Here is a 14,125-nt window from a genome sequence, read left to right as displayed (position 1 = left end):
CAGTTGTCACCAGACCTGTGGTTGTTCCAATGCACAAGTTTACCCATTGCTTGCAGTGTGATAAAACAGCTCACCCACACCCTTGTCACCACCACACACACAGAAAAAAAAAAGAAAGGAAATCCAGAAGCCTACAGTTTCATCCATCATATCGGCATGTGTATTTGTGTGTGTGTGAGTGTGTAGGTATGTGTGTGTGTGTTTGGGAATGTGTGTGTGTTTCTATGGTTTCTCCTGTTGTTTGTTTTCTCTCCCCCCCCCACCCCCCCTACTTCCTCTCCACCCAGCCCCTCAACCCACACCAATTCCTTCTTTTTCCCCATTATTTATTAATTCCAGTCTGCCCTGTCCCCCTCCATCACTGGGCCCTGATTATTGATCTGTGGGATCAGCCTTGTACAAACAGAAAAGCTAGATGCCCTTGGTGAAGCCTGAATTTAGGGGACATAAGCCGCTGTAAACAAAGGACATGCCTGAGGCTTAACCCCCTTTGTGTGTGGAACCCTTCAAACAAACATGTGGATTAAACAGGGGGGAGGGGGGGGGGGGGGGAAGATGAAGAAAAAAAACACCCCAAAAAATTGCTTTCTGCTGTGGGCAGAAGCACTGCCCTTGTGTCAATGTTGTGACAGACATTTCTGTGTGTGTGGTAACCGACAGTTTGAATTTAATGCAGTTGCATTGTTGCCTGTTTAGATTATAAAGTTCTGTAGTTTTTTGAACAGTTCTTTGAAAGAAAATTATTGGGGAAAAAACAACAACAGTTTCAAATCCCCCCCAAAAGTGAGTTAAATCAGATGTTGTTGCTGGTTGAAATAGAGTTTACAAGCATACTGCGAAACCTTGCCCCCCCAGGGACCAGTAACAATCCAAAGTCCACTCTCTAGTGACAAGAAAGTGACACCTTACCAAATCAACTGGAGACCCCCCAAATCATTAGACAAGCACCCTGATCCCCTGACAGGAGCTGAAACAGCATGGTTGGTGTTATCTTACACACTGGATGATCGCCTTTCATGCTGTGTTATTGATGTTGATGAGCACAGAAGGTGATGATCATTAGCTCCTCATTTCATCAAAGCAGATTCAGGTGCTGGTTGTGCATGGGGTGATAGAGGTGGATTTCTCAACCTGCTTCCCCCCATTCTTCCTCCCTATTCCCCCAAACCCCCCCTCCCCCTCTCTCTCTCTCTCTCTCTCTGTCTCTCTCTAACTTTTCAGAAAATGGAAACAGTGTTCCTTTTGATGTGGGAGTCTGGAAAAATTAAAACTGTTTTCTAATGCTGTGCTAATGGTGCAGAAAGTCATTGAATATGGAAACCTGTGCACGCCACTTTACATGGTATTCAGGGTCATTTCAAGACTGAAAACTGAAGAAAATGAACTGTTATCAACAGAGAATTCTTCAAATCAAATGTAATATATTGGTTACGGAACTGTAAGATTATCCTTGAGCTCTTTTTATTGATTACATATTGAAGATTGAAAAAATGAAATGCTTTATTAGTAAGTTTTACCAAAAACATGGATGTAATTGAACCAGTATGTTTGTGTGTGTTGGAGACATCAAACTGAAGAAAAATTGGTTTTGGAAGAGAGGTTTTTTACTTTTTTTTTCTATTTTCTCCACCCTCCCAATTTGGTAGCATGAGGACTTTATTCCATAAGACTGTTGTAAGCCTTAAACGTTTTAGATGGTTCTGCACATTCATTAATGGCATCACAGAAATGTAAACTGTTCACTGTAAGCATCATAATGTTTTTTTAGGTGTGGGTTTTTTCCCCCCAGATTGATTTATGGTGATGCACTGTGTTACAGGATCTCTGGCAACACTGCTCTGGACAAGAACATCCACCCATCAGTAAAGGCCCAGATGTTGAAAACATTCGCCAAGACTAAGTGGAAGGTATGGGTGGGACTGATAGTCATGCGTAGTGTCAGTAACATTCGCCAAGACCACATGCATCATGTAGGATTCATCACATTTGGTGCTGCGAGCAGGATCCTATTAATTATTTAATCCTATTTTACCTTTTATTTATGCACATTCCTCCAAATCAGTCAATCACAGCAATAAACCCTACACTTAACACCCAGTTTGTGTGGGTAACATTCATCAAGACCAAGTGGAAGATATGGGTAGTGCAGGACAGTTTAGTGTGGGTAGCATACATCAAGACCAAGTGGAAGATATGGGTAGTGTTGGACAGTTTAGTGTGGGTAGCATTCATCAAGACCAAGTGGAAGATATGGGTAGTGTTGGACAGTTTAGTGTGGGTAGCATACATCAAGACCAAGTGGAAGATATGGGTAGTGCTGGACAGTTTAGTGTGGGTAGCACTCATCAAGACCAAGTGGAAGATATGGGTAGTTCTGGACAGTTTAGTGTGGGTAGCACTCATCAAGACCAAGTGGAAGATATGGGTAGTTCTGGACAGTTTAGTGTGGGTAGCATACATCAAGACCAAGTGGAAGATATGGGTAGTGCTGGACAGTTTAGTGCGGGTAGCACTCATCAAGACCAAGTGGAAGGCATAGGAAATGGACTGACCATGTGTAGTGAAAACATTCACCAGAATAAAGTGGAAGATATGTGTAGAGATGACAGCCATGTGTAGTGAAAACATTCATCAAAATCAAGTGGAAGGTATGTGTAGAGATGACAGCCATGTGTAGTGAAAACATTCACCAAAATCAAGTGGAAGATATGTGTAGAGATGACAGCCATGTGTAGTAAAACATTCACCAAAATCAAGTGGAAGGTATGTGTAGAGATGACAGCCATGTGTAGTGAAAACATTCACCAAAATCAAGTGGAAGATATGTGTAGAGATGACAGCCATGTGTAGTAAAACATTCACCAAAATCAAGTGGAAGGTATGTGTAGAGATGACAGCCATGTGTAGTGAAAACATTCACCAGAATCAAGTGGAAGGTATGTGTAGAGATGACAGCCATGTGTAGTAAAACATTCACCAGAATCAAGTGGAAGGTATGTGTAGAGATGACAGCCATGTGTAGTGAAAACATTCACCAGAATCAAGTGGAAGGTATGTGTAGAGATGACAGCCATGTGTAGTGAAAACATTCACCAGAATCAAGTGGAAGGTATGTGTAGAGATGACAGCCATGTGTAGTGAAAACATTCACCAAAATCAAGTGGAAGGTATGTGTAGAGATGACAGCCATGTGTAGTGAAAACATTCACCAAAATCAAGTGGAAGGTATGTGTAGAGATGACAGCCATGTGTAGTGAAAACATTCACCAGAATCAAGTGGAAGGTATGTGTAGAGATGACAGCCATGTGTAGTGAAAACATTCACCAGAATCAAGTGGAAGGTATGTGTAGAGATGACAGCCATGTGTAGTGAAAACATTCACCAGAATCAAGTGGAAGGTATGTGTAGAGATGACAGCCATGTGTAGTAAAACATTCACCAGAATCAAGTGGAAGGTATGTGTAGAGATGACAGCCATGTGTAGTGAAAACATTCACCAGAATCAAGTGGAAGGTATGTGTAGAGATGACAGCCATGTGTAGTAAAACATTCACCAGAATCAAGTGGAAGGTATGTGTAGAGATGACAGCCATGTGTAGTGAAACATTCACCAGAATCAAGTGGAAGGTATGTGTAGAGATGACAGCCATGTGTAGTAAAACATTCACCAGAATCAAGTGGAAGGTATGTGTAGAGATGACAGCCATGTGTAGTGAAAACATTCACCAAAATCAAGTGGAAGGTATGTGTAGAGATGACAGCCATGTGTAGTGAAAACATTCACCAGAATCAAGTGGAAGGTATGTGTAGAGATGACAGCCATGTGTAGTGAAAACATTCACCAGAATCAAGTGGAAGGTATGTGTAGAGATGACAGCCATGTGTAGTAAAACATTCACCAGAATCAAGTGGAAGGTATGTGTAGAGATGACAGCCATGTGTAGTAAAACATTCACCAGAATCAAGTGGAAGGTATGTGTAGAGATGACAGCCATGTGTAGTAAAACATTCACCAGAATCAAGTGGAAGGTATGTGTAGAGATGACAGCCATGTGTAGTGAAAACATTCACCAGAATCAAGTGGAAGGTATGTGTAGAGATGACAGCCATGTGTAGTGAAAACATTCACCAAAATCAAGTGGAAGGTGAGCTGTAGTCTCTTTGAAGTAATAAACAAACATCATCTGTTGTATCATGAAATTTTGTAAAACTTGAACCATTTATCCTGGCAGCCATTTTTGCAGCCACAACATTGTTATATTCTGAAATGTACATGACAGTGTATGCATGTTAGTATGTGTGTTTGTAATATATATATTTATGTATGTTTATTAATGGGCTGTATAAAGATATAATTAAGTGGGGGGGAGAGGTTGGGGGTGTTTTTTTCTTGTTTGTGAATACATTTTTGTTCTGTTTGAAAAGCACTTAAAGAATTGGATTGGGGGGATGGAAACATGACCTTTGTTGCAAGGTAAAAAAAAAAAAAAAAGAAAACATCTGTTAGATCAAATTTGTTAAATTCAAAAAAGGGCTAGGGGGTGTAGAGAGAAAGGATGAGGGGAGAGAATGAGAAAACTGAAAGCGACCTTCACTTTTATAACCATTATTTTTGCTGTGACATGGACGGAACGGTCTCTCTCTCTCTGTGCAGCAAGCCTACAATGCCACGGCGGTGATCCGGCAGATGAAGAAGCTGGCCATGAACAGGGAGGAGAGCCACCAGAACCAGTCACAGACGGCACAGAGCAAGTAACCGGCCGGCCCCCGTGTCACTCTCCTCTCCCTCGGCCTGTCAGCGGGGGGACGCCAACACCCCTGCCCAGACCTGCGGGAAAGCTGCCATCGACTGTCAACTGCCACTCGCTTGAAAGAGGAGGACCGCCCTGCGGTTAACACGGGGGAACCCTGGGAGTCACCACAAGCCTGTGGTGACTTGTTTTTTCTCCACCCACCCCCCCGTCTCCTCGCTGGCATTTCTACTACATACCATGCTGTTTGAACTCAGCCCAGTTTTATTTTTCTATCAGTATATATTATTATGATGTCTGGTCATGTTTGGTCCATGGAGCGTGTGTGCTGTTTGTGGGAGGAGGAAGAGGAGGAGCTGTAGGAACTGGAAAAAGGAAAAGAAAAGAAGAGAGAGAGAGAGAGCTATACATATAGAAACAGCAGGACGGTACCAGTGACTTGTTGTGTGTTCACACAGTTGTTTCCCCCTTGTAAACTTTTCCATGGCTGTTGGTGACATATAACGGAGGTGAACTCTCCCTCCCCCCCCCCTCCCCCTCCCTCAATCCACATGCCACTTCTTCATTCCCGCCCTCTATCTGCTGCCCTGTGACACTGCCTGTCATGTGCGTCCATACCACAGAGACTGACATGAAGACTTGTCAGTCGTGCTTGCAGGTGGTCAGTGTTTTGCGCTCTGCACGGCACTGCATGCTTGCTTGTCCCCGCCCCTCCCCCCCTCCCTCCCCCCTGCTGTTGTTTGCGTGATTGTGTGGCATTTTGTGGTGTTGTGCAGTTGTGGCTGTGTTGGTCTGTCTGTTTGTCTGTCTGCCGGTGTGTCTGTCCATCTCTCTTGTTTGTCCCCTTGAGTGGGGGCTGTCTTTGCCTGTGTGAACATAAACATCACAGAATGACTGTGTCTTTTCTGCCCCCGTCCCCATGCCCTTTGTTTTGGTCAGGTTTGCTTGGTATTGTTTTTGTTTTGTTTTCTCCCTCTCTCTTTTGCCCAGGTAGATGTTTGTTTGTTCTTATATTGTTTTGTGGACCTCAAAAAGGCTTCAGAATGTTGATGATTATTCCTGTTTGATACATGCATTTTTGAACTGAGTTGTTCTATCCACACATGGAGGAAATGCACTTGTGCAGGAGTGTTTTCTTCATGTATGTCATGGTCAGATGCAATGGCTTTGTTTCTTTGATTGAGGGCTCTTGCTTGTATAGAAATAGTTTAAGTTGGTTTCTTTCTTTATAGTTCTTATTTTTTTCCTCAATTTGTTACTTTAAAAAAATCTTTTGACAGGCACCACAATATCAATGTTTTCTTGTTTGTTTGTTTGGGGTTGTTTTTTTTTCATCTTTATAGTTGATTTTTTAAAGTGGCTGTGATTTTGTTTTGACTGGTTGGATGAATGGAACAGGCTCTTGAATGGCTGTGGGGATTGGTTTGGAAGATTTTTTTTTTTTTTTTTTAATGACTGAGCAGCTGAGATCTGGTTGAATAGGTTCCCCTCCCCATTGTCCCCCTTGCCCCTTATCTTTCCCAAATCTGTGGGCCCAAATGTTTCCTGGGTCTTCCACTATCTTCTCTTTGAGGCATCATTAAAGCTTAATGTGGAACTCCCAACAGGTTGAGTTGTGAAGGATTGGTCAGTCTTTGCCATCATTTTCTTTCCATTCCTTATTGTTTTTTGGGGGGCTTGGGGTTTTTTGTGTTAGGTTTTGTTGGGTTTTTTGTGGAGGTGGTGGTACGGGTTAATAGTGGTTAATAGTTGAATTTTCTCGTCATTACACAGTTTTTTCTTTCAGTCCTCTTTATTTCCTGGACTTCTGGTGTGGTAAAAAAAAAATTCCCCCCAAAATATGTAGACAAATGAATTTTTTTGTATCTTTTTGTCTTTGGTATATTAACTTTTTTCCTTTTTTGTTTGTGCGCTTTGTTCTCCCAGAGAGTGAGTTCAGCAGTGTTGTCCCTGTTTAAAAGTGACAGTATTTGTAACTGAATCCTGTATCTTTTTTGTGTGACTGTAGCCTTAATATGTTAGAGATTGTCATCTTTAGAGTTGTTGAGGGTTTTTTTACCCATGTGATTTTGAGTCTTTAAAAGTGATAGGATATTTTATTGTGAACATGTCACCATATGAGCAATTGCTTCTTATCTGCTTGAAGTTGTGTTTTTATATTCTGTTAAAGAGAGAGAAGATCCCCACAAAGGCAAGTTCTTTGCCAGTGATGACACATTGATCTGTGTGTATAAGTGCTGTGTTGTACTCTGTGTGTGTGTGTGTGTGTGTGCACTTTGACGTCCAAGATGTTTTGTTTTTTCAACAGAGAAGTGGAAGATGCTTTGTTCTTCCTTCCCGTTGAACAGCTCTTCTCTTTCCTCTCTCTCTGAGTTTTCTTTCTTTCATGTCAGCTGCTGCTTCATCTGATGTTGTCCTTCATTCCAAACCAGACCTCCATGCAGCTGCTGGTTTATGTGACCAACTGTTTCTTCTCTGTCATGCATGGACACGCAAAAACACACAGCCTGCATGCAGGTTACAAGCCATCCTGTCCAATTCATACACATGTGTTGAGTATATAACAAACTTAACTGATAAAAGATAAATACCAAAACTTACTTAAGTATAGCTCCTGATGGACACATATCTTATTTGTATCACATCTGGTTCTTGAATGTGTTGACAGTTTCCATGACTATAAAAGGAATGTGTAGATAGATGTCTGTGTGCACACTTTGACACATGAATGAATGTATTGAAAACTGAAATGACATTGGGGGTGGGGGTCTGGGGAATAAGCAAGGTGTGTGTGTGTTGGTGGATTGTGTGGGTGTGTTAGTATGTGTGTTGGTGGATTGTGTGCGTGTGTTAGTATGTGTGTTGGTGGATTGTGTGCGTGTGTTAGTATGTGTGTTGGTGGATTGTGTGCGTGTGTTAGTATGTGTGTTGGTGGATTGTGTGCGTGTGTTAGTATGTGCAAGTGTGTGTGTCTGGGCTGATTATGTGTGAACACAGCAGGACAGTGAAAGGACAAGGGAGGTTATGATGGACATCATGGCCCTTCCTACTAGTTATCTCCCTTGACTGGTGTCTGTCCTGACAAGACAGTTGTCTTCCTTTTCTCTGTACAGACGCTGACATGTCACTTGGCGTTGTTTTTTCTCTGCTGTTCTTCTGCCATTTTTTTCACTTCATCATCTTCTTGGTCTCTTTTTGTTGAGAACCCACTCTCTCTCTCTCTCTCTCTCTCTCTCTCTCTCTCTCTGTTCATCCCATCCCAATCAGAAAGGTTGTTTGTTTGGTTGTGTGTTTTTTTCTCTCCTTATTCTGTTGTATGACTGTAGTGTATGCAAGCAAGAAGTCTGGGTGTGTTCAGATTTCTTTCTGGCTGGGGTATTCTGTTTTTGTTTGTTTGTTTGATTTGGGTTGGTTGGTTGGTTTTTTTAATGTGCGTGAAGGTCTTTGCTGACAAAACGACCACACAGATTTGACTACCACAGATTTTTTAAATTATCACCATTGGGAAGGGAAAGAACTGTGAGGAAAAATGCTAAACATATCCATGGCGCTGTTATTTTGTAAGTAAAGAACTCAGACTGAGGGTATATACAATACGAACTGCACAGATACATATATTTACTTGCTTGTATACAGGAAGTTAGATATTGTAACAGTTGATTAGGTCTGACAAAGTCTAGTAATCATTTGTAGTGAAATGCTTTTTCTTTTTTTCTTTTTCTTTTTTTTTTCTTCTTCTTTTTTTCTTATTCTCATGGGTATCAGATAAATATGAATCTAGGGAGTGGATGAATCTTTGTAATTTATATGAAGATACCTCTTCTTTTTTAAATCAACTGGTCATTTACTTGTTCTAGGATGAATAAATATAAAAACCTCTTTTTCCCAAGACATAATGAAAATCAAACTAAACATGTAATCAATTTGCATTTTATCAGCTACATCGTTATATATATTTTTTTAGAAAAAATTGACTAAAGTATTTTGTAGATAGATTTACTCAATGTATATTGTAAGCTTAGACAGAGGGAAAATATTGCCCTGGATTTGGGATATTATTTTCTGAACATGTTGATTGAACCCATATTCATTTCTGGAGCTGAAATTTGCATCGGGTATTTTGTTTCATTAAACAAAAGGCAGAAGTGTCTGGGACAGATATTGCCATTAACTGCAGATGAAGTGTTGGGGACAGATATTGCCATTAACTGCAGATGAAGTGTCAGGGACAGATATTGCCATTAACTGCAGATGAAGTGTTGGGGACAGATATTGCCATTAACTGCAGATGAAGTGTCAGGGACAGATATTGCCATTAACTGCAGATGAAGTGTCAGGGACAGATATTGCCATTAACTGCAGATGAAGTGTCGGGGATAGATATTGCCATTAACTGCAGATGAAGTGTCGGGGACAGATATTACCATTAACTGCAGATGAAGTGTCGGGGACAGATATTGCCATTAACTGCAGATGAAGTGTCAGGGACAGATATTGCCATTAACTGCAGATGAAGTGTCGGGGACAGATATTACCATTAACTGCAGATGAAGTGTTGGGGACAGATATTGCCATTAACTGCAGATGAAGTGTCAGGGACAGATATTGCCATTAACTGCAGATGAAGTGTCGGGGACAGATATTGCCATTAACTGCAGATGGCTTTAACAGTTTAAAAAAAAAAACAGTTCATTTGTGTATCGCTTTCTCTCTTTTTCTCTCTCTTTTTTTTTTCATTTGTTTATTGGAAAATAGTTTAAAAGTAAATGCACATGAATAATAATGAAGCATAAGTTAATCTAAAATGTTACTTGATATATTACTCCTAGTCATTGTAAATACTAGGAAAAGCAAGCTGTGTGTGTGTTTGCGTGAGATTTCTAGAGTTGGGTTGTGTGTTTTTGTTTTGTTTTGTTTTGTTTTTTAAATTCCAGGGGAGAAATGCAGACTTAAGCACTGTGCAAAGTTTGTGGATAATGAGCCTGATGGGGGAAAGAAATGGTGGTCATAGTGCACAGAGATGAAGAGAAGCTAAGGCGATGCATATTATGTATGTCTGTTCTTTGTGTTGATCATGACAGACCAGTCACATTGTTGGAGTCTTTGATGAGCAGGACAAGCAGGTTAAAAAAATTGTGTGTGTGTGTGCATATATATATATATATATATATATATATATTATGCAGGGAAGCAGGTTTAAAACAGCACACATAGATATATATTTTTTGTTTGTTCGTTTTGGGGGGTTTTGGGTTTTTTTTATATATATGCAGGGCAAGCAGGTTTAAAACAGCATATATGTGTGTGTGTGTGCAGGGCAAGCCGGTTATAAGAAAAAAAAATAGAGAGAGAGATATATATAGATGGTTCATGAATCTTTGACGGGATGCAAGGTTGTTTTGGTTTTTTTTTGTTTTGTTGTTTTTTTGCTTGTGGGTGCCCCCATTTTATTTGAACAGCACATAGGGCACAAGATCGATGACAGAATGGGTTGTTGGTGTGTAGCAGTCATTCGGAAATGATTGTGTCACAAAAGTGGCGGGAATGCGTTAATGCAAATGTGTGCAAGTGTTTTCAGTTACGCTGAAAGTGACATGCAAGTGTGTTGAAGTTTTGTACATTTCCCTCTGGTTCTGTGGGCTGGTAGGGAAGTTAGCTGTTGATGTTTTTGTCATTGGATATGCATGGAAAACACATGATGTTATTTTCAAAAGCTGTTAGAGCCATCTTCCAAAGCCACTCTCTGTCAATGTTTTCCACTAGACAATATTATTCCTGTATTCCTGTGTTTGGCCAGTCATTGTTATAAGCAAATTTTAGTTATGTTTTCTTTTTCTTTTTTCGGCATAGCTTTAAGTTTCATTTTAATTGGTTTGTGTTTCTTCCCCAGTTATTATATGTTTCAAAATTTTAGCATCTTGATTTTCCTGTTGTGGGCATGTTTAATTTAGTTCTCGTGGTGTTTTCATCAGTGCTTGTTTTTTGCCAGTGCTAGGGAGGTTGTGAGGAAGGGACACTTTTGGAGCTGTACTTATTTCTGGTGTTTGCATTTGTCAACCTTGTTCACACAGACATGAATCTCCTGAGATGCATTTACAAGAGCTAGGGTACTGAATGTCATCCATGCTACTTGTTGGATTTATGTATATTTTTATCCCCGTTGTATTCTTTAGAGGGCAATGATTTGTCTTATTGTCAACATTTTATGTGCTGAGTGTTGGTTTTTAGATGAATCACATCTTTCTGTAACAACCGTAGGTAGGATGTTTTGTTTCTGAAAGGAAGAGGGATCATTTCCTTTCCAAGAGGAAAAAGGGTATGCATCAATATGCTTGTCTTTAGTGCTGTTTTACCTAGTGATAGACTTGTCTTTAGTGCTGTTTTACCTAGTGATAGACTTGTCTTTATTGCTGTTTTACCTAGTGATAGACTTGTCTTTATTGCTGTTTTACCTAGTGATAGACAAGTTACTGACAGGTGATAGACCAGTTACTGACAGGTGATAGACCAGTTACTGACAAGACCTGGGCTAGATCCTAAGGAGTTAGCTGGAGACCAGTCAGATTGAAATGAAAAGAAAGGGGAAAAAAACATACAGATATGATTACTTCTCCTAACCCTATTGTTTTGTGCATTTTTATGGACTGAAGATTACATGTACCTCCTTTTAGATCACTTGTACATGTGTGTTTGTTTCATCTGGGTATAGCTCTACTTAACCTGATACTACACCCACAAGACATTGTACGTAAACAACAAGTTGAAATGTTGAAGAATTTTTATATTCTCATGTGGAAAGCTATTCAAACTGCATTATATGGAAGACTGTGTGTATGGTTGGTTGTTTTATTTTTTCCTTTTGTAATTGTGTCATATCATGCTAATAATTTTGTTGGACTGGGCCGAATATATGCATGCCAGTAAAGTTTACTTTGTACATTTATGTTCTTTAACATGTGTGTATGGGGGAAACATTTGCCATACCTCACGCCTGTTTCGACCAAAAATCATGGGCACTGAAAAATATATGCTAGATATTCAAAGCTTTAAATTTTTCCTTTTTTTCCTCAGTCTTTTCTGTGATTTTTGTGGGTTTTTTCTTTAATAAATAAGTCATTTTTTATTGTGAACAATTGAGTTCACAAACAAAACTAGTTTTAATTTTGGCAGACACTTATATTTCTTCTTTTTTCAATTTCTCAGAAATCTCACTCTTACAGTTGTTGTTAAAGATTTCAGTACTCTTGTCTGTCTGTTGCCCTCTCTTTGATTCTAATGCCATAGAACATGTGTTGATGCTGTTTTGACAGAAATAGCGCTGTCTGCAGGTGTGTCCACATATTGCCAAACTGTGCAGAAGATGAAGAAGCCAGTGCAGTCATCTGTAACACTCTACAGTGGGTTTTTTTCCATACAACATACTGCTGTGCAGAACTGAAATTTACTGTCAAATGGACCCTTCGCAGGCTGGACTCGTTCAATGCCATTTAGTTTAGCTGACTTCCTCAACTGAAAGCTCCTGTATCAAATAGAGCTTATCCCATTTTTTCATCCCGTGTGTAGGTGTCTGAAATGATAGTTACAGGGTTATTGAACATTCTGAGTCAGAAGGTGAGATTAGATATGAATCTTTCACCGCTTGTCTGTGAACACTGCCATCACAGGACTTGGGGAAAACCAATGGTTTCTAATCACTTTGGATGGAGAAGGGCCTTCCTATATGGAGTTGACAGCTGGGGAGAAGTTTTGCACCATGCTTTCAGAGGACCAGTTTGTCTTCTTCTTTATATTTCAACCTGCTAAGAGGTGGATGCCTTTTTTTTCTTTTCTTTTTTCTTCTTTTTTTTCTTCTTTTTTTTGTTACTGTTGTGTTTTTTTACATGATTCCTGTGTGCTGAGAACTGGATTTTCATCTTTAGAATTTTGCAGGAATGTCATGTTAGCCTTTGGAAAGCAGAGAATTATTTACTAACAGACAAAATACAATCTGCAGATATCCAGTAAATAGAATGACAGATGTGAATTCCAACAAGTATGTTCATTTCAAGTAGGTGAACAGAGAAGAAAGAAGTCACAGATTTGGACAGATTTACAATTAGCTGAGCTTCAGCAGTTCCCAGCTTTGAAGATGTTAGCCTGGATATAAGTGAGGTGTAATTATTTGGTACATAACTGTCTTAGCAAAGGGTAAACTTCCTTGAGGGGGAGATGGCTTGGGGACCACAGATTCCTCCCTCCCTTTCCGCCTTCACAATTTTGGAGCAGCATTACTTTGTATGGTGGTTTTTTGGGATTTTTTTTCTGGTTGTTTTCTTGTTTTGTCTTTTGTTTGATGACATTCAGGCTGTTATTTGTGAATGAGATCAATGCTAAACTTTTTTGAAAACCTTGACATGGACTGAACAGCCCATTGGATGGAGCTTGTTCTTCCTCCTCATCACGGGGGAAGTAATGCGTCCCATAGGTTTTCTTACCCCTCTGTTGCTTGTCATATGAGCTGACCATACCCTGTATATTATCATCTTTCTTGTCCTTTTATGGTAGTTTTGTGTTGAAAGAGGATTGGCTGCATTCGTTATGAAAATATGTCCTTGATAACAAGTCTCATTTTGTGAGGCTGTAGAGTAATTTGCATTGATGTGCATGTTGAGAAAATTCAGAGAGATACCACTGCACTATTTTCAAAGTTCCTGAGAGTTTGCATGTTCAGACAACAAATCAGATTTTTTTTTTTTTTTTTTTTTTTTTTTTTTTTTTTAACGTATTCAGGGTCATATTTTGGATATCTCTCTCTCTCTCTCTCTCTCTCTCTCTCTCTCTCTCACTCTCTCTCTCTCTATTTCATTTTTGTTCTGTCGTATTAATCATTTAATCTGGGACACTGTTGTTGGTGGATATCTTAAAACTTTTTTTTACATGTGTGTGACAAAGAGGATCTGTTGACTATTTATGTAATATTGTTACTCGCTCACAAATGTTTATATCAAACAATAGCCATAGCTTGTTTTTCTGACTAACATAAACATATCAGTGACAGATAATTAAAGGAAAAAAGAAAAGAAAAATATTCACCCCATTAGGAGACGTCAGGTTGACTTGAAAAAGTTTCTTGAATTTTCCTTGCTACCGTAAAGTATTGTTATTCGCTCACAAATGTTCATATCAAACAACTGCTATGGCTTGGTTTTTTGACTAATATAAACATATCAGTGACAGATAAATGATTAATAATCAAAAGGGGAGAAAAAAAGAGGAAAAATACCCTTCCCAGTTTGGAGATTAAAGGTTTACTTCTCAAGGAAAAAAAATTCATGAATACTTTTCATGACTTGCAGTTTTTGAAGTCCAGATGTCACTGTCCTGGTCCCCAAAG

General features: G+C 39.5%; 1 protein-coding gene across 1 annotated transcript in view; it reads left to right on the top strand.

Annotated features, from left to right (window-relative positions):
* Positions 1-13,448, top strand: part of LOC143284450 (calcium/calmodulin-dependent protein kinase type 1-like) — a 175,027-nt gene extending 161,579 nt beyond the window's left edge. The window contains exons 9-10 of the mRNA XM_076591088.1: positions 1,820-1,907; positions 4,656-13,448. Coding sequence (XP_076447203.1) covers positions 1,820-1,907; positions 4,656-4,757 — 190 coding nt within the window. The 3' untranslated portion in view covers positions 4,758-13,448. The remainder of the gene's footprint in view (positions 1-1,819; positions 1,908-4,655) is intronic.
* The last annotated feature ends 677 nt before the right edge of the window (positions 13,449-14,125 follow it).

Source organism: Babylonia areolata, chromosome 8, assembly GCF_041734735.1.
Source record: "Babylonia areolata isolate BAREFJ2019XMU chromosome 8, ASM4173473v1, whole genome shotgun sequence".
Classification (NCBI taxonomy): Eukaryota; Metazoa; Mollusca; class Gastropoda; order Neogastropoda; family Buccinidae; genus Babylonia; species Babylonia areolata.
Note: the sequence above shows the minus strand (reverse complement) of the source record. Positions and strands in the feature narration are given on the sequence as shown.